Below are 26098 nucleotides of genomic sequence, written 5' to 3' on the forward strand. Positions count from 1 at the left end.
ACACACTACACTCTATTACAGTACCTCTCACAGTGACTTGTAATTGCTGGTTTATCTGTTTTTTTCTGCTATTGCCTAGTGGAATATTTAATACATGTTTAATTTAATATGTTTAATAAATATTTACATTGGTTGAATAAATGAAAATACTTCCAAGTAGCAAGGAAATTATCTATAAGAAAGCCCAAGTCCTTTTCCTCATAGAAGAGCTTCTCCTATCAGAGCCTGCAGTGTGTTAGCCTGTGTGCCCTGTACCTGAGCACGGCTCACCTTGCACATTGTAGGAAAGGAGGTCAATCGCAGAGTCTGCCTTCACATGGTACCGAGCCTGAAGCCTGAAGTGTTCTCTACTGGTGTTGCCACCAGTGTAGGAAGCAGACCAGTTGTACAAGTTGCTGTAGACATTTGTGGAGAGGTCTAGAACACCCAAGAGTGGCACTGGCAGTTGATACGACTTGGGAATGGTGAAAGCAGGAACTTGGAACTCTCGAGCTGGCAGGTGGAATCCCATGGGTTTGAACTGGAGGGCTGGTGTCCTAACGGTCTCTAGTATATTTAGGTCTTTGGAGGATTTGCCACCAAAAGGCAAAGGAATCTCAATTTTCATACTGTTCTTGTTCAAAGTATACTTGACCCGACCATCACTGAAATGAACAATAAAGACAATGTCCCCACAGTCAGACTTGAAAAACTCCAAGTTCTCTGCCATCTGACCTGCTGAGCAGTATGGCACCTGCCCTGTTTCCAACCCAACTCTGCACTTTCCCTCACACTATTCCCTGGACCTGGATCCCTTTGCTTCTACATCTACCTTCCAAACATTCAAATCCTTATAAAACTCTTCTAAGAGCTACTCCTTCTCATGACCATCCCATCTAAGTGGTAGCTAATTTCTCTCTCTCTTATAGGGACACAGTCTGTTATACCTCTCTGAAAGAGCATGTCACAATTCTCCTCAGGTAATGGCTTATTTGTTTATTTGTTGGTGTCTACGTGGTGTCACCCTGGAAAGACTATACCCCTTGCCAAGTTTCTATCTTTTCACTATACCAAGTCTCATATTTTGTACATAGGGGACCTTCAGTACATATTCACTAAACTGAATTGAGGTAATTTGATGTATGGGAAAACTCAGGTGTAGAAGTCAGTAAACTTGGGTTATAGTTTTAGCTGTCACTAACTGGCAGTGTTATCTTAGTGACTTCGTCTCTCTGAGTCTCGGTGACATCTGTATAGTAGGGATAATGGTATCCTTTCTTCTGACTCCCAGAGATGGCCTTGGGCATCAAATGAGAAGAAATATCTGAAAGCCTTTCATCACCTTCTCAATACCATGCTCATATAATAGACTATTATGATAACTTATAAAAATAAGGCAGGACAACAGGGTTTAACTGTTCTCAACAAATAAACTGCTCATTGTATTACTCCAACAGGGGCTGGATGCTGCCTGCCCAGGTTCACAGGAGGACGACTGATAACCACTAAGGACCTGCTCGGTTCTAAGCTGCTGTGTCTGGCTATCTTTCCTGCACAGCACACAGAAAACTGTTGGCCAGAAACAGCAGTAGCGAAGGGAGGTTCCTGAGTCCTTTGAAACTGCCACCTTTTCTTCTTTGTCCCTGTGAGAACTTCTGCAGACTTCAGCCCTTTCACAATACATTTTCTATTAAACTTAGCAGCTCTGCCATAGACTTATAGAAGGACCCATGGGACACAGGCCACTTGTTTTCTTAACCCTGGGGATAATTCACTGGGCAGTCAATCGAGGAAAAGCTACATAATCGTTTCAGCTCATACACTAATATTTTATTTTCACAAAATAAAGCAATCAAAGTATTGTGTGTATTTTTGTAAATATAGAAATGGATTGAGCAGTTTGGAATCTGACTTCACTGTAAAGATTTAGCCACGTCAGTAAGTGGAATTATAGTTCCTTGTCTTACCCATGGATTCTGCATGCATGGATTTAACCAACTGTGACTCAAAAATATTTGGAAAAATTCTGTCTGTTTACATGTCCAGGGTTTTTTCCCTTGTCATTATTCCATAAATAATACAGTCTAACAACTAGTTACACAGCCTTTATATCATATTAGGTACTATAAATCATCGAGAGATGATTTGACATATAGAAGAGCACAGGTGTAGGTCATATGCAAACGATATGCCATATTATATCGGGTGACCCGAGCATCTTTGGATTTTTGTATCTGAGAGAGTTTCTGGGACCAGTTCCCCACAAGGACCCTGAGATGACTGCATCTTCTCAGGGTGTTCCCTTTATTTAACGCTCAGGGGCTATTCTGACCTTCCATAGCCCAACAGGAAGCCTGTAGCCAATAATTCCTGTTGTCCCTCTCCAATTCTGCACAGTCAAAAGGGGAGTTTACCTCTAATGGAAGAAAGTTGAAAGGCTTTCAAATTCTAGTTATAGTGAATAAAAGTGCCAGAATCCCCCAATTACTTTCTTAGATTCTTCCTGACTGGGTTGGTGTTCAAATTCTGACCTCATATTTAATAACACAAAAATGCCACAGCATTCACGCTATCGTGATTAATCACCTTAAAATGCTTAAATTATTGCTCTTAAAAATTTAAATTCAAAAAAATCCCAAATCATGCTCACTAAAATCTTATGCCAGTTCAAGGAAGTTTGCTTCTTTCTTCTTTTACCTTTTTAAGAAGAGGTTTTCTGGGATGTGGAGGTCTGGCACTCCCATCTGTTGGAGGTTCAACTCCTTTAGGCCATTGAGGTGATCTTGCAAAGTCTGGGCATAAGGAAGACTCTCGGATGCCTTCTGAAGCCATGCGTTTGTTGCCTATAAAATGATAGAATGATGAGCACGAATGGGCCTGAAAGTACAATTAACATTAGGGGAAAATCCAGATTTGACAGGTCAATTATTAAGCAGGAATATCAACTGAAAGTTAAAAAATAAATCATGTAAAATCATAAATTTTGGTTGCCAGTCACTGATTTCTTCCTGTGTTTGATAAAAAAGGGATAGCTAGTATAGACTCATAGCCATTGTCTTGAAGCTTCCTGTGATACCATTAGACACAGCAAACTGTTCTGCCAAGTAGCATTCATCTGCTACTTAGTACATACAGCTCTGTGTAACTGGGTAACTAAGCATGCTAATTCTTCCCAGGAATCAGCTGGAGGCAGGAGGCATGCCTTATGTTATGCATGTTGGCATATCCTCCTGCGCCTAACTCACAGTTGAGAATGTAATTAGCACTTGCATCTATGTATTTATGGCTGAATGATTTATACTTACAACTATTAACTTGGAACCCATGTGCCGGAAAGTCATGTTGGTTTGAAGAACTCTGTGATCCAAGAGACTATTGGCATACATATGCAAGCTTCTGGGATAATCAGGGAGATTAATAGGGAAATTGGAAGCCACTTTTTTAGTATCCACGTTGGTGCCTGTGTTCCATTCAAATTCAATCTTCTCTTGATCTAAAAACACACATACGAGATAGTTGTGAGTGGGAGCGGGTCAGCCTGTAACCATGGCGGTCAACACCTGCACTTGAGCTCACAGCGATACTGGAGGTGCTCGTGTGGGGAAGGAGGCACGCACCATAACGCCATGCCACCCTCTTGGAAACAGTTGAGCCATAAGCTGTAGCAGATGAGTCCATCTGGAGGAGCAGTTTACTGGGGGACCAGTAGGTGAGGATCTCACTTCTGGCTTCTGCTTGCAAACGGGGTATGGAAATAACACCTTTGATTTTGCCTTCTTCCTTTTTGTCACAACTATGGAAAAGAAAATCAGCTAGTATCAGTGATTTTGTCCATTCCAAGGAGATACATGAGGTTAAACATGTGTCCAGTTCCACTTGTGGTGAAAAACTGGACACATGAATGGCTCAGAGAAATAATCACAGATCAAACTCATTGATTCCTAGAACCCAAATCAGGACTTTGCAGGGAGATACAGGTGAAAAAGAGAAGATTTTTGAAAGTTGTTTTGCAACCTGCTTGGCTATTTATTCACTCTATGGGCTTAGCCAAATGATTTAACTCCTCTGAGCTATCATTGCTGTCTCTTTATATAAAATAGTGAAACTCACACCTACCTTCAGTTTATTATGAGGACTAGGTAACTTCTTATCCATCACAGTGCTTGATAAGTGAATAGTAAGTGCCTGATAAATGGTAGGAACATGCAATTGGACATGTGTGGAGGGTTAAAATGTCAGGGGCTCTCTCTGCTACTCAGATTGTGGACCAGGGACACAGTTGGCTTGGTCAGATTTAAAGTGAATGAGGTTAAAGGAGAAGAACCCGCAGGGCCTGCAGCTCGGGTCAGAATCCCTGAAGGCTTCCTTACCTTACATGGCCCATGAGCGCGACCTCAGTAATTTTCTTGTTCTGAATGTCCAATGTGAGCTTGTAAGACATTTTGTCCTCAGCAGACTCATCATTAACTCTGAGTATCGTCCCAAGGTCAACATTGAAATCTGGAATTTGGACTTGGCTGGACAAAGTCACAGTCTGCCGATTGTATCTGAATGTCATGGTAGCCTCAGTCTGCTTCACTCCTGAAAGAGTATATCAGAGAATCAAGAAATGTGTGGTGAGAAGCTACATTTTGGAAAGCAGGGGAAAAACAGGCAGAAGAACCCCAAGTACTCAATGTGCTTAAACAAAGACAAAGTTTAGGCACTTACTTTTTAACTCAGCAACGGTCATACCTTTAATCAGTCTACAAATATTTATTGACTGCTGGGCACTGCTCTAGACACTCGGGTATCCTTGCCTTCACGGAGTAGGGGGCAGATTTCTTATGTCAGGTGGTCGTGAATGTTATGAAGAAAATTAAAACTGTGTGTGAGGATAAAGAATAGAAAGGGATAGAAGAGATGCTATTTCCTATGTGGCAGTCGGAGAAGTTCCCTCTGATTAGAGAAGATATAGGCAGAGATCGGAATGAAGAGGGGCTAAGCCTTGTTGAATTTTAGGAGGAAGGCATTCTGGGTAAGAAATGCAAAAGCTTTGAGGCGGGGAGCATTTGGCATGTTTGGGCTGCAGTAAGGCAGCCTCTGGGTCAGGCAGGCAGGACTTCTCTGTATTACTTTCCATCTAAGACACTTGTCCTGGTTCCTTGCCTCCCCTGCCCTGGGCTCCCCTTTTCTTTTTAACAGGTTCTCAGGCTTCCTTCAGTTCATAGGCTGTTTTATATCTTATAGAATTTTTTTGAAATCATCTCTATATATAAAAAAAAGTCTTCCTAAATTTGCCCATTCCCTAAAACCTGCTCCTTCAATTCCATGTTCTAATTTTTTTAGTTGCTCAGGCTAGATAAATTAGAGTTGTCCTGATTCTCCTTTTCCTCTTGGACTCAATATCTACTGTGTCAGCAAATCTTGTCAGCTGGATTGTTGAAATAGGGCCAGAGTGCCCCCCGCCTCCCTCATATCTCCTCTGCACCATCCTCATCCAAAACACTACTTGTCCAGATTGCTGCAGTAACTCACATTCCAGTTTCTCTGCACTTGTCCTCCTACAGTCTTTTTTCAATTTAAATACAACTCCCGCCATGAAAACTTGCCAGTGTCTTTTATTTAATCTTTAGGAAAAGTCTAAGTTCTTATCATGGCCTGTAAAACCATCCTTCCCTCACCTCCTTGTATCTATGTGGCCTCATCTTCTAACCCCTTCTTCCCTGGGCTCTCTTTTTTAGCCAAACAGGCTCCTTCCTTTGCTTTAAACATGGCAGTCATGTGCCAGCCTCAGGGCCTTTGCACCTACTGGTCCCTTGCCTATAACACCCTTTCCACATGGCTATTTCTCTTAATCTGTATCAGCTCTCTTTTTATGCTCACTCACCCGGGAGATCATCCCTTATCATTCCACTCCCTACCTCCCTTGTTCCTCCCTACCACCCTTAGCCCTTCCTAGGCCTGCCTGTGCCCTGTTTTCCTCCGCAGTACTGACCTGACATTCAGAATATTGACTTTTTTGGTTGTTTACCATAATCGCCATGAAGGCAAAGACTTTACTGTTCAGTATTCTAGCCCTAACTCTTAGAACAAGCCTGCCACTTACTGGGTGCTCAGTCACTATTTGTTAAATTTGTTAAATTAAATGTGCTCTTGTGAGGCCTGAGCCTGAGGCTGAGGACAGAGGTGGAGCAGACCTGCTGCTTTGGATACTCACCTTCTGTCTGAGTCGCAAACTTCAGGGTGTCCACCAAGGCTGTGTCCTCTCTCTGGAGCTCATAGGTCGCACTGACTGAGTACTGCTCCACCTCTCCTGTGGGTTGCAGCTCCAGCTCCAGTCTAAGGATGTCAGAATGCAGACAGTGCGTGATGTTAGAGCTTCCAATGATGTTGATAATGTCCCCCCCCCCCCAAATTTAGCCTCATGTGCAAGAAAAATATTGTTCTCATTTTGACATTGTCTCTTGCCCTCAACTAAGGTACCTTTATGATCCCTTCAATCCAAGAGCCAAGACAGGGAAGAGCCCAGAATTCCCAGGTCTCTCATACAAGCCAAGCAGGAGTTGGCTGGTTGTGCCAGCAAAGCTGAAAACAAGTAGTGGAACGGGGGATGCTGAAGACAGGAGCCCCCTAAACACAGTGAAGGCAGCCAGCATGATGGGGAGCCCCAGCAGGCTCGTACCAATGGGGTTTATGTTTCTGGAGCCTTAGAAACATGGATCCTGAGTTAGGAACAATCGGAATCTGTGCTGTGATCTTCTCATGCAGTGCATAAGGGAGCAAAAGGGGAGAAGGTTTTGGCCAGAGGACCATGCTTTAAATACCCAAAGGGTGGTGCCAACCATTAAGGCTGGTGGCAGGGGCCCACAACACTGGGCATTGTTCCTGTGCCTGCTGGGAACCATAATGCGTAAAGTGAGCAGATGCCGGGCCAGGCACTGAGCATCTCTGACCTGGTGTCCCCTGTCAGTGGATAGTAGGAGGCAGAGTCTGTGGAGCTGGCATTGGAGTAAGCGACCAAGGTGCAGTAATTCAGACCAGTGAAGAAGGGCTTGCAAGCTGACCAGGACTGCCTGTTCTCAATTAAAGGTGGGATGGCTTCTGTTTTGGTGGTAGAGACCAAATTCAATGTGTTGCTGTGAAGAAAGAAAAAATCCTGAGTTATCTTCAAGCCATGAATCAAAATGAACATCACACATTCTTGCAGTGCAAACATCTCCTTACCTTCCTCTCTAGCCCCGCCCCCCTAAGTCCATATCCACCTCAGTTTATTTGATTTACTGAGAAATAAATAATCACAGGAAGAACATCAATATGACCGAAGACCACCGTGACCCTTAGGCTTCAGACACTTCACTAAATGGTTTTAATTTGTTACCTGTAATCTCACAGCAGTGGGCATGGGATTCTCACCATAAATAGAAGACACAGAGGCTCAGAGATGTTAAATAACTGATCACCAGGGCCTGGACTTAGGTTACCTCCTCCCTTATGTGATATGGAGTAAGAGGAACTCTGTGTCTCTTTCTCCAAAATCCCTTACTCTCTCCTGCATCCTCCCACCAGCACTAGCCAGCTCAAGTCTCTTTACCTGAACACACACACACACACACACACACACACACACACACACACACACACACACTCTCTCTCTCTCTCTCAATCCTTTCATTTCTTTCTTACTCTTACCCCCTTCACAATCAAGAGAGTGGTCTGCCTTTACAGTTCCTCTTTGTTTCTAAGTTCTTCCCACCGAACTGCGAGCTGACTGCTCACTCCATCATCTTCTAAACACCCTTTCATCACCCCCACCAATCCCCCTTGCTCCTGAATGCAATGGGCATGTTTATCCTTCATCTTCCTTGGCCTCCCTGCAGCCTTCAGTAGAGTGGCTCCCTCATGGTTGTATATGCTATGTACTTGAAAAATTAGTAAGTAAAAGAAAGTTCATAATGTCCTGATTTCTTCAAAAGATGTTTTCTTTGAAGTATCTCTATCCTCCCCCTAGAATTATTTTTTTGGTGCCTCAAGACCAAAATGTGCTGGCGTGCTGAAGCCCTAATGGCAGCTTTAGACTGCCTGCGGGGTGACCCACCCCTGTGGCTGCTCCTTGGCATTGAAGACCCTTCATGGCCTTGGTCCTTCTGCTTCTCTCTCTTTGCTGGTTCCTCCCCTCTCCTTTTACATATTTATCTTTTCCATGTTTCTCTATTTGACCTCAGCAACTTCTGTACAATGATGATTCTCAAATTCATATTTTGAGCTCAAGCTCTTTACTGGGCTTGGTACCCACAGGGCCATTTGCCAGATAGTTCTCATTGGCTATTTCATAGGACATCAAATGCAGCACATCCCAAACTGAACTTGTCATCTTCCTTTAAAGCAGCAGGTCTCCCTCTGTAGTCCTCATTTCCCCTCTTTCCTCTTTCTTTTCCCTTGTCCCCATGTCCAGCCAATCCCCTGGTGCTCATGATTCCCCCTCCATCAAGTTCTAGAGCACTCACTCTCCCCGGCTCCTCTGGGCAAGCCCTCGTCTCCTCTCACCCGATTCTGAACATACGGGACTCCCAACTGTTCTAAACTGCACTTTGTCCCAACTGCACTTTGTCCTGTTCTGTCTTCTTCCCATACCCTCTCCATTCTGATATCAGAATATTTCTTTGAAAACACTAACCTTACCTTATTTCTGCTCCCTTTGCAATTCCCTTGCTTTCAAAAGAGTCCAGACTCCTGCAGATGGCTTCCATGGTGGGTACCATCTGACCCCGTCAACCTCCACATTATTCCTCACTTACGTTCCCTGAGAACCTGGCCATTTGAACATCTTTCTGTTCCTTGACTCATCTTCTTTTTCCTTTGGGCCATTCCACATGCTTTTCTCATTGCCAGGAACACTCATTCCTTTTCCATTTGCCTGGACAACTCTGAGAGAGCCCTCAGATTCCAGGTTAAGCATAATTGCGCCAGAAAGCTTTGCCTGGCTACCGCAGCTACCTCAGGACTCTACTACTTTCCCTTACTTTATTGTGACTGCTTGCTTAATTGTATGTCTTCCCTCTAAACCAGTGGATCTCAACCTTCCTAATGCTGTGACCCTTTAATACAGTTCCTAATGTTGTGGTGACCCTCAACCAGAAAATTATTTTCGTTGCTACTTCACAATTATAATTTTGCTACTGTTATGAATTGTAATGTAAATATCTGATATGCAGGATGGTCTTAGGCGACCCCTGTGAAAGGGTCATTTGACCCCCAAAGGGGTCACATCCCACAGGTTGAGAACCGCTGCTCTAAACTGTAAACTCTGGAAGGTCAGGGACCCTTGTATAGTTCACTCAACATTTTTGGTACATATTAGGTAATTAAACCTATTTTTGAATGAACATATCTGTCCAAAATATGGAAATCATAAGGTAAATCAGTGGTGGAGGAGATCATTGAAAATGGAACTCTCAATAAGAGGCTGCATCAATAATCATGGGATTAGTTAGGAGTTTCATACTTGATCAGTTGAGCAAAAATCAGTTTGCTCTGTGGCATTTCCCCAAGATGATTTCCCCAAGTGTTCTTTCTCAAACTCACGGTCAAACAAAAATATATCACAACGTAATAACAAGGAATTCAGCAGTAGTTCATAATTAATCCCAAAGCATAAACATATAGGACAATTGAGTAACATGTGAAAAGTAGAAGAAAGAGTAAATATTTACTGAATCTGAACTAGGATAAAAATAGGTAATCTGGGGGCAGCGCCTGTGGCTCAAAGGAGTAGAGTGCTGGCCCCATATAACGGAGGAGTGGACTCAAACCTGGCCCCGGCCAAAAACTGCAAAAAAGAAAAAAAAAATATAGGTAATCTGGGACCCTTCTTTTCTCTTCTCTCCTTCTTTCCCTGGGACCTGACAATCAACAATCTTATGTGACCAAATCCTGCAGACACTTCCTCAACTCTCTCTTTCCCACTAGCTCAGCAGACCTGGCTGAAAGAATTACCTGGCACTGAACAGCTTGACTGGCCTCTTTGGAGAAGGAACAATAAACTTCAGCTGCCCAGCTTTGAGGAGAACACGAGCTTCCAGGCCTGACTCATGGAAGAAGTTGGTGTTCATTTGGACCCCGCTTCTAGCAAAGTCTGGAATGATCATGCCCATATGTGTTACAAACTCCACAGACACAGAGGGTTTTGCCACCAGCTCTGCCTGCATCTGTAAGTCAGAAAACAACCAATTCAGGATGCTTAAATACCCCCACCCCTGGGAGTCAGATCAACCACACTTTCCCATCTCCAGGTAGACATCTCTGGATAACTCACATCCCAGGAGACATTACTGTGATTTGTTTGAAAGAAGAAGAGTAAGTTCTCAGTCCTCTAGAGCCAGACTGCAATGCCCAGGACTAGAAAGTACCTGAGTTAGTTTTAAGAACAACTAGATAAAAATGGCAGGAATAGTCATTTTTTGAGAAAGCTGCGCTCTCATCTTACTGTGATAATACCCCAAGTGCAGCTGTTAAGTTTTTATAAAAATTAATGAGGTGATTACAATGTTGACGCAGTTTGTCTTGAACTAGAGACACATTTTAAGAATGTGCACAAGAAACCCACCCCAGTGGAAAAGAATAATCGAAGAAATCAAAAGGCAAACAGAGCCTTACATTGGCTACTTCCAATTTCACTCCAGCCTTGGCTCCAGGAGTGATGACTCCAGATGAAGACATCTGTAGCTGTAATCCAACTCCGGTGGGGAGCTCAAAAGCGTTGTCCATGAAGATATAGTGAAGAAAAAAGTCATTCTTTGAACCCTTGTTTATGGCCTCACCAATCTATAGATTCAAGAAGGGAGAACAACTTTTAGCGAGCCTCACTGAAATGGGCTTTGTTAAATACAACCTCCTATACATTGGACAGTAATGGATTAGTTACAGGGGTATCTAATCTTTTTTCTTTGCTGCTGCAGTTAGGAAGAATAAGAGTTGTCTTGGGGTGCACGATAAATGCACAAACACTAACAAAAACTGATGAGCAAAAAAAAAAAAAAAAAAAGAAAGAAAGAAAAGGTCCAAGCATACTTTTCGTGATACCTGACATCACAAAAAAAGTCATCACGAAATCATCATGTGATCATCATGTGGCCTATGAGCTGCAGGTTGGACACCCCTAGCATTAGTATAATTTGAGTAACTGAAGATTTTGGAAGCTAAAGATTAAAGGTTACTGCTCTCAATGAATTAGGACATAAGAAATTGCTCCAGATAGAATATCACATTGTTTTTAACTGGCGACTCAGAAGGCACTTAAGCATATTGCGGGGCTGCAGAGCTTCATGAGTTTTAAGTGTTGCATCTGACATGGTTTAATTCTGGTGTAGTGGAGGAGTGTGAATGTAAATGAGGGTATACTTGAAGTATGTTATATTATGGTAAAATCAATTTTTTGAAACCAAAGGCCTGCTGAGATGATGTACATATCAATTTGCATCTTTAAAGTACTACTTCAACAAAATAACTCGAGATCTGTTTTCTTGAAGCCAACATTGTCATTTATCAAATTGTAAGAAGTTGATATGTTTTGTCACTTACTAATGAACTAATGAAAATTATAGCAAATATCTAAATGGTGGATTACAGTTTGCCAAACACTTTCCTTTGTTCTCGTTGTATCATTTCAATATTAGGAGACCTTTGACAAAAGTAGAGGAGGGTACACTTGACATGTTTTTCCTGATGAACAAATTACTTGCCTTAAAAGATACTGCTAACATTATAAATAGCTTAATTTCTTTATTTTATTTCTTTATTTTGACATGGAGTGCCATTCTGTCACCCAGGGTAGAGTGCTATGGAGTCAGCCTAGCTCATGGCAACCTAAATTCCTGGCTTCAAGTGATCCTCCTGCCTCGGCCTCCTAACTAGCTGGAACTACAGGTGCCTGCCATAATGCCTGGCTAGTTTTCCTATTTTTAGTACAGACAGGGTTTCACTCTTGCGCAGGCTGTTCTTGAACTCCTGAGCTCAAGGAATCCTCCTGCTTCAGCTTCCCAGAGGGCTAGAATTATAAGCATGAGCCACTATGTTCAGCCTTAAATAGCGTAATTTCCAGATGGTACCAGTTCTTTGTAATCCACGATCTCTGCAGTTCAAGTCAAAGCTGCCTGTCAAAGGAAGTACAAGCACCTTCTCTGGTTTGTATGGATAGGACCTTAAGGGAGTCTGGGATATGTAAAAATAGCACTAATCTCACAGACCCTGTGGGGGGGCCTGGGTCACTCACCATCTGAGGGATCCCCTGCAGAGTGCGAGTGCTGGTCAGCAGCAGCCCTCCCAGGTACTGCAGGTCACGCAGCCTGACGAAGCCAAGCTCCTCTCCCAAGATGCGGAGGTAGGCTCTGGCTTCTGGGACTCCTTTAGATTTTAGATCTCTAATCAGCTTCTCCACATTGAGCATAAATCCATTAAACATGTCCTGAGATTTAGTAATAAAACAACTTGGTGAGATGTCAGGTGCATCGGCACTGTTAGATTCCTGATGTGGGCCCGTCTCCTGCAGCCTGGACACAAACTCTCCTGGTGAGGATATTGGTGGGGGTGGGGTGTGGGGTGGCACTAAAATCCAGGCTAATTCCTCTACACAGAGATAGAGACAACTGAGGTCTTGTCAGGGACCGTGGTGTTCCCAAAGCTATTCTTAACTTGAAAATAATAAGTGAGTAATCTCTGCTCTTTAGGACACCAAGGTTGTTGGGACTCCTCGACAGTGGAAGACCCTCAGCCCCTTGCTCCTCCCCAGTGAGGCCCCTTCTCTGCTGACTAGGGGAGAGTACTTGAGGTTTCTTGAGAAAAAGTAGCTGCTGCATAAATTGGCCAAAACCTTAAAAACCACTCCATCCTAGACAAGTTCTTCTTAAGATAAGGAGAATTCCATAGACTGATACCCAGGTGTTGAGAAAGAAAATAGAGATTAAGGGACCCAAAGCAGATCAAACACCCTCAGCCAGGTCAGGAAATCAGAGGATGGAGGGGAGGTCACGGGGAAGCAGGGAGTAAATTACTGCCCTGCTTCTCTAACTCGAATGTACAGACAGGTCACGTAGGGGTTTGTTAAAATGAAGGTTCTGATTCAGTAGCTCCTGGATGGGCCCTGAGAACCTGCATTTCTAAGGAGATCTCCTGTAGTTTTAATCTCCAGGCCACACTTTCAGTAGTAAAAGCAGTGAGAACAGGAAGCTCCAGATTATACAACCTATTTCACTCCTTCGTGGGGGCTCATTGTTAGCTTCCAAATAGAGTTTGGTCCCCTTAGCTAGTACACTGAAGTGAGTGAGTCCAAGAAAGCATTTCACAATAGTGAATATATTAATTTAAAACTTATAATAGCACCTGCTTATTTGAACCATCAATACCAGTGTCAGGCATTGTGCTTCGCATTTTAGAGACTTCATTTCATTTAAGATTTAAATAACCTTGTGAGGCTCAGACTGTTATTAGTGCTCTCAGATACAAAAACAAATACACATAATTTTAAAGCAAATTGCCCAGGTGTGGACAGCTTCAATTCTAATCCATGCCCCAAGGTCCATACCCCGAATCATTATGCTAGAGAGCCCTTTGTGAGTCTGGTTCCTGGGCACACTGAGTTTTCAGGAGGCCCTAAACTACAGAGAATACTGACTTACACTGACTGACCTCATAGGACTGATTAATCATAACCATAGTGATTGTTTCAGTGTGATAGTACCTGGATGGCGTCCTGGCTCAGAACAGAATGTTTTTGCATTGAGACCCAAATCTTTCCTTGAGAGGATACTTAACAAACACATACCTGCTCACGTTTATCATCTTTGGTGTAGCCAAAGTGGTCCATTAAGACCCTGGAGACATGATCTGGAACTTGGCCATTAACCCAGTACAAAGCTTTGTTGACACTGTCTGGGAAAAATCCTTGCTTCCCAAAAAGAGCTTCCAGTGTTGGTTCAAAGCCTTTTCCCTCCAAGCCAATCTGAGAAACAAAATCAGGCAAGACAACACCATCAGGCTTCTTTGTTGTTTATCGGCCTCTTTTCTCTTCTTTTTGTCTATTTGACTAAAAAAGTATTTGATGAGTATTACAGGGCAGGAGCTGAGTTTAGCACTTTACAGAAGTTGTCTTATTAAAATATCACTGAAGTGTTGAACTGATCATTTGCTTTTTTTCTAGAAGGGGCAGTGAAGTTTCAAAAAGGACAAAACAATTAAACCACAGATTCACTGTTGGAGTAGATTTGGGGTTTGATCTGACTGGGCAGCTTATACATTTCCTTGGATTGGGGGTTGTGGGGTTCCCTGAGACATCTGACTTTCCATTAACACTAAGAAGTCATGCTTCAGGTGACACCTAGTGGGGAGAGATGCAGGTGGAGAAGAAGGGAAATGGTCAGAATGGCCTGCTGAGTCTTGTTCCTCCCAGACTGGCTCCCGCCCCCCTGGACTCTATTTATGGTGTACAGAATGGCCTGGAGAACTTAAAGCTCTTCACACATACCTCAAAGAGGTCAGCTGAAGCAAATCCAAAGACAGTGAGCGTGGTTTTCAGCATGCTTTCTTTAGGAAGGTAATTATTTGGATCAAATATAAGATTCCCTTCAATTTTGGCTGAGGCTGAATCAAGTGATGGAAGAGAGACAGACTTGGAAAGCTGATAGTTCCGGGAAAATCTTCTGAAGTCCATGAGAGTTGGAAGTTGAGATTCTTTCAGAGCTTCTTTCACTAACATTTTCAGACTAGATAAAAAGAAGTAAATTTGGAGCTGACACACCATGTTACTTATCCTTGGTCGCTTATACCCCAAGTAAATATGGATTTCCATTTGCTACCAAATATTTGGGTTTCATTTGCCCCATGACTTTGGCTCAGTATCTCCAGCACATTTGCACAAGTGTTTGTTCCAGGAGAAAGCACACTCTGTAAAGGGCAGCAGTGGCTGTACCAGAATCCATGCTTGTGATTCCAGCCCAGGGCCCACAGTGGCAGATGGGGGAAAATGACTGTTACTTACTCTTGGATATACAATTCCTCTGAGTTCAAGATGTTGGCAATGTGGGAAGCCACAAAGTTCTTCACTTGCTCATCCTGTTCCTGGGGTAGAAGCTGGGTGATTTTATTGATGTCTGACTGGGAAGGAGTCCTCATTAGCATGAGATAGGCAGCCAATCGCTTATCTCCTGGAGAAGTGCCATCGAGGAAAGTCTGAAGGAGGACCCCCTGCTCCTATAGTCAAAAGAGGAGACAGTTATCTTTGTCTTTTGGTTAGTACACAGAACATGTCCAGCAGATGCTGGCCTGATCTGCTGGTCTGCGAATCGTTCCTAAGCACAAGTCCAGTATCTCTCTAGTAACTCTTCAAATGCTGGTATTGAATCTTTTTGCCCATTTTCCATAGAGCACTATCAAGATAGGGTTTCCAGAAGATGTCTATTGACTATATCTTGAATTCAATTGTATTAAAATACAGAAATTATGGCCACATTATGACTTGTTTGGAATATCTTCCTCTAAGTGAAAATACAATTGTTTTTACATAAATTATTTCGATGTAAGGATAGAGAAGGCAAGGGATAGTGAGAATTTAGGGTTAATCAATACGGTAGTTTCCCAAGCTCTGTCCATCATTGCCACCTAAATGGGGCCACACTGGCTATCCCAGCCTTGGATTATGGGGGAAAAGTTAAGCACATTTTCCCAACATGAGTGTGATGGGCAGTCTGGTAGGAGGACGACATACGATGAAAATCTCATATTCTGCACATTGGCTTAGCAACAAGTTCAAATATGTCTATCACATTTGCAAACTACTAGGCAGTCAAGGTGATAGGCTCGTTGAAATTTGCAATTGGGAAAAAGTAGAAAAAAGTCTGTAGAATGATGACATTTAGGATCTCATTTTCTTGGTACTTTCCAGATGCTTGCTACTCTGAATAAGCTCTCACTTTCAGACCTTCCCTATGGATTTTACCTCATCTTTAAGTTCCATTTTCCGTAGGGCCTGGATGGCAGCTTTCTGAATCAGCACAGATGGCTTTGTACTTTGGATACATTTCAGGACTGAAGACTTGAGTGTTGGAGCTAGCTGATCCATGATCTGGCCCATATTTCCAATGACCTGCATTAAGGAAAAGAAACAAGAACCCAACAGGGGGCAGAAGAAGAGAGGAGTTAAAGGGTATCCAGGAAAAGTGCTTCTGAAATGATGTATGTTATACAAAAGACTGAAATTACCCGCAGAATCAAATTGGTGTAATCTTCATCCCCAGTGCAGTCATTTTGAATCTGTTCCAAAAGATAATCAGCGATATCCAGCAGGTCCCGAGTCTCTGTGGGGTGTGTCCCATGATAGCTACAGAATGAGAGAATCAGGACTTAGGCAACATAGTTAGGTTTATCTTAAAATCCAAATGAGTGTTTGAAGGTAGACAGAGGGGTACAATTTAATAAAGGGATGTGAAATTTTCCTCTGCTCTTAGGAGAAACACGGTATGAGAACTCACCTCTTGACCACATGGCTCAGTGCATATAGAGAGGCCCGGCTCCGCTGCTCCCTGGCCATGATGAAGATCTCCTGCAGCCTCTGTGCCGAGGGCTCTGGGATCAGGGCCACCAGGTAGGTTACAACATCTATCAGGAGGGGGTTGGCATGCGTACGTTTGAGCCACTGGAGGATGTGAGTGTAACACTGAGTCTGTCCACACTGAACCAAGGCTTGCAAAGTGATGGGGCTGAGAAGAGAAGCGTGAAGGAAGTTACTCAGACCACCTTCAAGACAGATCAAATATCCTTTGCCCACAGTGTTCTTATTCATTACCCTAACCTAACCATCTTTCAGAATCCAACTCAGAGCCATGATCCCGTCTCTTAGAGAAGCACTACTGAGCAAAGTCTGAAGGGAGACCCCTGGATGACCTGTAGCTAAAAGAGGACTTTACTGCTGTCCTTTGGTCAGGACATAGAACACACCCAGCCAACACTGGTACAGTCTCTTTCCTGGCCTCAGTCCCTTCTCTGGCCTTCACAGTGCTTAGAACCAGTGCACTGAAACGTGGAGAAATCCTATTATTGCCGTCCTTGCCTGAGTTTTCTTTTCACTCATCTATAAGCTTCTGGGGGGAGGGGGCACAGACTTCTTTCCCTCAAAATTTTCCAAAATAGAACTAGGAATTAGTTCTCCCTCCTATTTTCATGCACACAGATGTATTTGCCTTGTATACATCTCTGTGTCTCTGTGTGTATAGCTGTGTGTGTGTAATGTGTTGCCCAGGGAATTCTAAGCACCTAGATGACATTTCTCTATCCACCAAATATTAACTGATTAACTGATTAGCTGGAATCATGTTTAAATGATCCATGAGATTTTCTGGCCATTTACCGTAAGTTGTATGACAAATTGCACTGCAACCATTCAATACCTGGACACCTCGATCAGCTGTGGCAGGAGGGATGTGATAGCCTCACTGCTGAGGCCTCTCAGCTCAGTAACCAGTTTATTGAAGAGGTTAGCTCTCTGGGCATTCTTCTCAGAAGCAGACAGTCTTTTCAGTTCCTGGAAGGTCTTCAAGACAGCCTCAGCCTGCTTTGGCAGGGATGTGGACTTGGTGCTCTCAAAGGCGAGACCAACCTTCATGGCACCTGGAAGAAGAAAAGTGTCAAAGGAATTCTTGTTCCCTTCTCCATCTCAGCTGTATCTTTGCCTACTGGAAGCTGGAAATTAGGGAGGTGTCAGCACAGGGGAAAAGACAAGAAAACCATCCTATACCCAATGTCTATTAGGTATCTGGCTCTGTGCTGGGTGGTGCTCTATAGGTGCTCATTCACCCCACCTCTACTATTCTGTGACTTGGACACATCAAGGTCTGAGCTTCTCTATGCCTCACTTTCCCCTCTGTAGAATGGGTACAGAAGTGCGTGTCTCCACCACCTGGTACCACAGGCTGTTAGGAAGGAAAGGACAATGAGGTAATGCACAAGACAGAGTGCTGACAGATTTAGATTCGAAGCGATGCTGGGTCAGGTTTGGACTAGTGATCTCTAAAGCCCCTTCTTCCTCTAAAGACCAATGCCTGAGATTACTACTGGTCTGACCCTGGTGGTCCTGTCCAGGCCAGCCCCAGGACTTAGCATAGGATGTGTGATGTCAGTTCTACCAGAGTGAAACTTAGGATTCCTTCTATTTACAAAAGTTGTGGGAATTTCTTCCTTCCCTTTATTCCACTGCAACTTGACATTAGTAGATGAAATGCTTCCCCACTAGACGTTACAGAACACCAACCCCCTTCATTCATAGTCAGAAGACATTTACTAGAGCCCAGCAAAGAGCTCAACTGTTATTGTCACATCTTGAGCAGATTTCCTGGCAACCATGAGGATACAAAGTCTTACCTTCACCAAAGAAGCGGCTGTTGATCTTAGGCATGTCTTCGAGTTTCAGGGTCTGCGTTATGTGTGCAATCATCCCATACTTATTCCTGGGAATGAAGGAAGCATGTCGTTCCATGGCCAGCTCCCCAGAAAATACTAATCCTTTCATGTTTAATCTCTGCTTTTACCCAAATCCTATCCACCTTTCCAAGGCTGGCCAAATACAGCCATCCTCATCCTCCTAATGCACAGCACTCATTCCCTTCTGGTTGTCCCTCCATCAGAAGGACGCGTGCACCTGACACTCTCCACTGTCTGGGTCGGGGACTAACACTGTGCCTCCAAGTTCTTTTGTATCTTCCATGGCATAGTGCCAAGAATATAGCAGTTACTCATAAATTATAGCTGCTTGTCAGTTTTCAAAGTGGATTTGGATCTACCATTCTCCATGAAACCTGCTCCCCCATCCTCCACGAAGCCTTTTTTTTTTTTGAGACAGTCTCATTATGTTGCCCTCGGTAGAGTGCCATGGCATCACAGCAACCTCAAACTCTTGGGCTGAAGCAATTCTCTTGCCTCAGCCTCCCAAGTAGCTGGAAATATAGGTGCCTGCCACAATGCCCAGCTATTTGTTGTTGTTGTTGTTGCAGCTGTCATTGTTTTTACCTGGCCTGGGCAGGGTTTGAACATGCCAGCCTCAGTGTATGTGGCCAGTGCCCTACCCCTGAGCTTCAGGTGCCACCACATGAAGGCTTTCCTAACCAGGTCATGCTATAGTGACCCCCAGTTGTCCAGAACTACAGCCTGCACAGTCTGGATCTAAGATATCTTTTGCTGCTCTTGAATGGTTTAGCAAGTGTAGGACTCTTCTCTCAAATTGCCCATTAGCTTGCAAAGGGGGACAGAGATGGGCTCTGCTGTGTGTCCCTGTCCAGCTCCCCACCCAAGCACAGGCTTGCCTGAAACTGGGCGGGTGAGGGGCATTCAGTCCACACTGACCCCTGGACTGACACCTTGGGAGCGCCGTGTCGACCTACTTGTAGGAGAATGGCAGGAACAGGTGCTGCTCCTTGCAGACGGCTTCCGACACGTGCTTCCGCCTGGAGTCCAGCGTGTACTGGCAGGTCTGGCTGCTGCTGATCAGAGTCGACAAGGGGCGGGTCTGTGAGTGAGATCAGGGAAAAGCATTTGATCAGTGGATGCATCTTCTGTCATAGGCATTTATCCTCCAGGAAGACAGGCGTGGGCGTCTTGTACTACTAGGTAAGCTCAGAAAAATGATATAGACAACTAGGCGCTGAGCATTTAGAGAAGGGGGTAGCCAAAGCCAAGTCAAGCTATAGACCCTTCCATTCCACTCCATATGGACACAAAGTCTGTATTTTTTTCTTGCACACACCTGTCCCATCATAGAGCACCTCTCACGTGACTGCTTGGTCTGTTTTCTTCGCCAAGAAGCCCATCCTTACATCTCTCTTCCATTGACACGTCCTTAGTATCTCTCCGGTTCATATTCTACATCTTCCATGGGACTTTGCTCAGTGAGCTACATCAGTAATACTTTCACCTTCCTGGTTAGGCCTAGGAGAACCTGTATGCACTGCTGAGTTTATCCCCTTATTGGGTACTCCATGTATTTTCTCTCCCCCTGGCAGGCACATGAACCTTACTCCTATGTCAGACTAGAAGCACCATGGTCCATCTGCCACTGTTCCTCCCATGGTGCTGCCTGGGGGTGGGGGTGGGGGCTGAGGATACAGCAGGGGCCCAGTAGAGATAGCTAAGCCAGTGTGTCACCCTTCTCTGACTGTGAGACTTGTTGTCATCTAGTACATCTAGTGTTCTCCTATTTTTAGCCCCAAGGTTAATGACTCCCTATTTTTAGCCCCAAGGTTAATGACCAGGAATACCAGTCATAGCAGTGATTCCTCAAGTTCTTCATGTTTACTGAGATAACCTGTGTCTCTTGCCACTGTAGCTGTCACCAGCATTAAGCAAACTCAGGTAACATTGTGCTCTGCAACCCCCAGTGAACGGCAGGTCTGTACGGGGGGTGGGAGCTGGGCAGGAGATTGAGCAGCCAAGCTTTAGTCAGGGTGGTTCTAGGGGTGGAAGGACAGGAAGCTGGGATGGTCTTAGTCATGTCACTTCAGGGAATGAGGGAGACGAGAGGAGAACACAGATCTTGGGACATCTTTGGAGGCCAGAGGAGTGGGGCTGGGTCAACTAGTCCTCGCATGGGAAGGAACATAGGTGGCTTCACTGCTCTATGTCCAGCCCCAAATGCTTCTCAGGGATGGACAGTTATTACTCTCAAGTGATGGCAGACAGTTTGGTGCCAGTGATAGGACGGCAGGAAGGACAGAGCTCTGGGTCGAGAGTCAGGAACCTCTCTAGTCCTGGCTCAGTAAACCACAGGCCATCTGGTCAGTGTCCCTCCTGTAATCTTTGTAAGGACAGGCTGGGAAGGCTCTTCTCAGATGTCCCTACTAGTTGGAACATTCCAGGTTCGCAGTAACGAGGAGGATGCTGCCTGGTGTGGACAACACGCTGATGTGGGACTTACCAGGCCTTGGATGAGCGCAAGTGGGCTGACTCCGGTCCTGATGGGCTTGAAGCGGTCACACTGCTCCAGCTTTCTGTCTGTGGTTATTTCAGTTGCCACGTTTCCCTTCCTTGACTTGACAGTAAGGTGAGTGGAACAGTTTCCATACACGGTGTCCTGTGGGAGCAGAAGGTACAACTCAGTACATTGAACATGGGAAAACATCCTTCTGTCCTAGACAGGGAGGGAAGGAGCCTGGGAGAAAAGGCAGGAGTGTAGTTTTGGGGGCGGGGACCTCCTTTCCTGCTGGGCAGAGCCTGGGGTTGCTGGTGCTTGGCCAGCCTAAGCTGGGGGAGAGAAAACCCTTTAAGAGCGGTACTGTGGAAAGGCCTCTCTGCAGTCCCTCAATAGAGTGTAGTGTAGAAATCAGGATGAGGTAAGAACACAGATGTGTTCATGGGACCGAAGTAAGTTGAATTCTCTCTCTGATCGAAACCCGAAACTCTTAGAAGAGACTGACAACATATCCCGTTATGTTTGATATTTAAATACTGGTTCACTGCATCACTTAGGGTGGAAACAGAACAAAGTCAGGCAAAAGCAGAGGGGGGTGGTCAGGACTCCCCTGTCATAGCTTTAAAATTAGACCCAACCTGGTCAGCCTGCTCAGGATGCCTGTCATAGAGCCCAGGGGCTAGGATGAGCCTCAGGCACCAGCTTTTCACACCATCCCAGGGTATCTTGTGTGGCCAGCCTCTAGCTAGGTCAACAACCTGCTTTCTGTATAGCCAGACTGGGCTCTACCATGGAAGACACATTTACAGGGCTGCCGGTATCTGGTTTCTAAATTCTCACCAGAAACACAACTTGATTGTCCTCTTCTGTCTCCGGGGGAACCAGGAGGGCAGAAATGATGCCCCTCTTGATGTTCAGGATGTGCTTAGGTTCATCTTCCTCTGGGTAAAGGAAAACTTGCTCCCCTTCCGGAACGACCAGCCTGAGCTCATACCTGTCCCAAGGAGAGTACAGTCACAGAGATGTCCTTTATCCACTTCAAGCCTGTGGGAAGCAAACTGGGTGGCCTGGCAGCCTCCTTTTTACCTAGTTGTCCTTGTTTTCACATGATCTCTTTATAAATATATCTACCCCGTTTCCCCGAAAATAAGACATCCTCCGAAAATAAGACCTAGTACATCTTTGGGAGCACACCTTAAAATAAGACACTGTCTTATTTTCGGGGAAACAGGGTACATAGATAGACATTTCTGAACATTTATGTATATATTTTTGGACATACACATAAGTTTTTAGCATTCTTTTATTTTTCTTCCTTTTTCACTTGGTTCCTCCAACCATGCTTGCTCGCCACCCAAGCTTGTCTCTGTCCCCATTCTCCCCACGTGGACACTTTGGTGGGTGTTCCATTTGTTTCTCTTCACTCTTATATAAATAAGGGTGGGTGAAAACAGAGACAAATGGCACAATAGCATGCATACTTTCTTTATATTATTTTTCTCACTTAATTATACTTCAGAAAAATCCTTCTGAGTCAAGCTCTAACCAATTCTTTGTAAAAAACTGCATAACATTTCAGTGTATAGACATATATAATTTATTCAGACATCACCCAATTGGATAGTAATCACCTTCTTTGTTTCTGGATTTTTTAAAAAATTTGTGCCACATAAACGATGCAATCTATCATTACATTTTACTGTTTTATTTTCATGAGATAGAGTTCCAGAGACCAAAATTGCTATGTCAAAGAATATAAATATTTTTCATTAAAACATACATTGCGTAATGCTTTTTGTTTCCATCAGCAGTGTGTGACAGCACGCTTTTGCTCACTGGCCTGCTAATGGGGCTGTAGCTATTTTGAAGTTTTGCAGTCTGATGAGCATAAAGCAATAAATATCTTATTGCTACATTAGTTTGCCTTTCCTGACTGTTAGTGAATTTGAACTTCTTTTCATTCACTGGGTGGACATTCACTGTCTTGTGGGGTGTCAGGCCAGGGCTGAAGCCTATGTCTACTTTGGTCTTAGGGACTTGCCTCTGGGGACACTGTAGGCTTCCAAGGACCTGGCTGCCATTTTTCTAGTTAAATCAGAGGAAATAAGAGGACATCAGGCTCATCTCCCACAACCTACATCCATTCTGAAAGTCCTCAATACAAGGAAATGACACATGTTCAGGATGAAGGGTATGCTAATTACCCAAAACTAATCACTATATATTACCCATATGGAAATATCGCTATGTACCCCATAAATATGTACAATTATTATATTCCAATTAAAAAAAGAGAAACTTCCAGATATGGAGATGCAGACCTGGAAAGCCCCCCTGGGCAAGAACAGGAGTCTCTTTTGTGTTTAGAGATGAGCAAAGACCAGAAAGTCCTCTCTCCCGCCACACAACCCTCTCCCTCATGCACATCTAAGTCTCAGAGAAAATAAGGGATATTGATGAAAGAAAGAAACACAGAAGTCTGTTTCGTAGAGAAAAGACGGACATCTGAGTGTAATGTTTAGAATAGGCAGAGATGGAGTTTCCTGATGCTCCCAAATTAGCAATGCCATGACTGCCTGCATTTACACAGGCCTGGAGCCCTACAAGCTATGACTGGGGATGAGGCAGGGATGATGTCGAAAATATTTAACCACTGTTTCAACGCAGCACTGATCAGTTAGATGAGATGTGGACTGCAAACAACAGCAGCGGCTAATCAGCACACAGGGGCTGAATGCCAGCTCTGGGCAGGGCGAGGCCTTGGTTCTTTCCTGCTCTGTATTGAACAGACCCCGCACACCAACCGGTGCTACTGGGACCCGCCTGGACGATCACCAGACAGCAGCCGTATTTAATTCTTTAAACAAGAATTCTTGTTTAAACAAACCATCTCAGGTTTATTGTCTCAAGAAGTTTAAAGCATGAGATCTTTTAGAAACACATTTAAATGATAATTAAGGGAACCTAAATAGGAGAAGGTAAATGATGCTGCCCTTTCTGATGTTTGTGAAAATCCAGCAGTTCCCTGATCCATGTTAAGTACAGAATACAAATGCAGTAGAACCCCTGCAAGTTGACCACCCAAGGGACTGTAACAAACTGGCCAACCTATGGAGGTGGTCAACATAAGGAACTTCCATTGAGTACATATGGTGCATGTCTGCTCTATGAAAATCAGGTCAAGCTAAGAAGGTGGTTGGTGTAGGGAGGTGTTCAGCTATGGAGGTGCTACCGTTCTACATGCCTAATATAAATGCCCAGACTTGTACCTTGATGGACACACACACACACATACGCATTCATGCACAACACATCCAGGGATGCACAGAGCTCAGCAGTAGATAGACACAAGCCTGCGCCTTACTTGGACATGGCAGCAGCAAAGTCCTCAGAGTTCTTGGTCTTCTTCAGCAAGGCCTTGCCCTCAGGGTTGAAGCCATATACCTCCTTCAGGGTGCACTGGCTGGTCTTCATGATGAAGCTGCAGAGCTGTGGAACCTCCAGCTCAACCTGAGGGTAGCAGTACACTGAGATTCTGCACCAGGAATGGGAGGTGCCCCCCACAGCCCAGGGCTTAATCTTTAATCAGGACAGCCAGGGGACCACAACTATCTGCTTCTCTAAAGCACTTGTCTTCTAGACATGCCTCGTGGGTTCTCTATGCATCAACCTAGACTTAGCAGCCCTTTTCTCCCTCCTGGGGTAACAAGTTTCTTGGCTTTGTCCCTATACATGGGAAGGAAGACAGCTCCACTGGTTCTAAACTTACATTATTTACAAGGAGGTGATTGGTTAGAGGAGATGCAGAGGAGGACTGAGAGGGTCAAGAAGAAAAATAGGAAGCTGGAGAGGCTACCATCAGTTTCAACAGCAAATGTTTCCTTAATGTCACCAAAAAACCCAGCTTGTATCATCAGGGCTTATCACAGAGGTTCACATGTAGCTGGAGTTCAAACAGATCCCTAGTTGTTATCCAGCACTATTCAAAGAAATTTCTCCCACAGGGGAAATGTTCTACATTTTCATTGTCCAATCTGTTAGTCACTGGGCACTTGAAATGTGGTGAATGTGACGAAGAACCTGAAGTTTTAATTTTGCTCAATTTAAACAGCCATAAGTGGCTGATGCCTACTGCAGGCTTTGTTTGACATCACAGACAAGAGCTACAGAGCACTCCAGAGAAGAGGGCAGCTTCTCAGCCTGACTTCCTGCCCTTCCTCACTCAAACCCCAATAACAGCCCTCAGATCTGTCCCCCACATGCAGGTGTGAGTCAAGCTGTCTCAATAATAAGGAAAGTTTTATTTTAGAATAAATTGCATACTTACACATTTTTTCTTTTTGTTTTTAGCAACAGATTCTGTTTGACTTAGATTATAAAAACTGGACTCCAGGGCAGCATCTGTGGCTCAAAGAGGTAGGGCGCTGGTCCCATATGCCAGAGATGGTAGGTTCAAACCCAGCCCCGGCCAAAAACAAACAAACAAACAAAAAAACTGGACTCCATAGTCTTTCCTGGGCTTAGCTCCCCCTCTGGGCTTTGCTCATGCCCAAGTTGATAGCCTTACACTATCAGCAGTCCTACACTGCTGATAATCCACATCAGATGTGCCAATTGCATCTTGGAAGCCAAGGGGAAAATAAAAATGGCAGACAACTTCTCAGCAATGTGGCTGACTTAGAAACCCAGGACAGTTCCAGCACTTTGAGACTACACTTTGAGTCCTAGCATGTGCTGGGTTTGCTCAGCACACCAACTCCGAGAAAGTGGGTGTTAGGCACCTGGGGGAACAGGGCTGGGGCAAAGGTGTGGGCTCCCGGTTCCTCCATCCCCCCTCCTTCACACCTTGCAGTTGATCTTGGTGGCGCTTCTTGAATCGGCAGTCCCAGGGACTCCACTGGAACTCTCAGCCTCATAGTTGTATATGTACTTCCGGAAGTGCTTGAATCGAGTTGCATCTTCTAAAATGGGGAGAAGTAGATCAGCCACATAGCAGACACAATTCTCCCAAGGACAGTCAATTCTGGGCAGGGAGGGACAGTGACCCACATCATTAAAAACAATAATTAAACTGAAATTATTTTTCACTGACTTTGTATTATACTTAATTTTTCTTTATAGATTTAACTTCATTATGGTTTTGCCAAGGCTAATGCTTGAGTTAGCCAGCATTCCTTGACTACATCATCTGAGGTA

General features: G+C 44.3%; 1 protein-coding gene across 2 annotated transcripts in view; it reads right to left on the reverse strand.

The window, feature by feature from the left end:
• APOB (apolipoprotein B) overlaps positions 1 to 26098 on the reverse strand; it is a 44232-nt gene that overhangs the window by 16571 nt on the left and 1563 nt on the right. For both annotated transcript variants that reach the window (XM_053587406.1, XM_053587405.1), the window contains exons 3-25: positions 25748 to 25863; positions 24267 to 24412; positions 21743 to 21896; positions 20909 to 21064; positions 19380 to 19504; positions 18364 to 18449; positions 17394 to 17613; positions 16479 to 16706; positions 16210 to 16327; positions 15947 to 16093; positions 14990 to 15201; positions 14477 to 14714; positions 13778 to 13954; positions 12230 to 12421; positions 10615 to 10782; positions 9955 to 10166; positions 6915 to 7097; positions 6179 to 6300; positions 4350 to 4560; positions 3597 to 3772; positions 3285 to 3472; positions 2677 to 2822; positions 271 to 644 (exon numbers count right to left, since the gene is read on the reverse strand). In XM_053587406.1, coding sequence (XP_053443381.1) covers positions 271 to 644; positions 2677 to 2822; positions 3285 to 3472; positions 3597 to 3772; positions 4350 to 4560; positions 6179 to 6300; positions 6915 to 7097; positions 9955 to 10166; positions 10615 to 10782; positions 12230 to 12421; positions 13778 to 13954; positions 14477 to 14714; positions 14990 to 15201; positions 15947 to 16093; positions 16210 to 16327; positions 16479 to 16706; positions 17394 to 17613; positions 18364 to 18449; positions 19380 to 19504; positions 20909 to 21064; positions 21743 to 21896; positions 24267 to 24412; positions 25748 to 25863 — 4095 coding nt within the window. The remainder of the gene's footprint in view (positions 1 to 270; positions 645 to 2676; positions 2823 to 3284; positions 3473 to 3596; positions 3773 to 4349; positions 4561 to 6178; positions 6301 to 6914; positions 7098 to 9954; positions 10167 to 10614; positions 10783 to 12229; positions 12422 to 13777; positions 13955 to 14476; positions 14715 to 14989; positions 15202 to 15946; positions 16094 to 16209; positions 16328 to 16478; positions 16707 to 17393; positions 17614 to 18363; positions 18450 to 19379; positions 19505 to 20908; positions 21065 to 21742; positions 21897 to 24266; positions 24413 to 25747; positions 25864 to 26098) is intronic.

Source organism: Nycticebus coucang, chromosome 4, assembly GCF_027406575.1.
Source record: "Nycticebus coucang isolate mNycCou1 chromosome 4, mNycCou1.pri, whole genome shotgun sequence".
In the NCBI taxonomy this organism is placed as follows: Eukaryota; Metazoa; Chordata; class Mammalia; order Primates; family Lorisidae; genus Nycticebus; species Nycticebus coucang.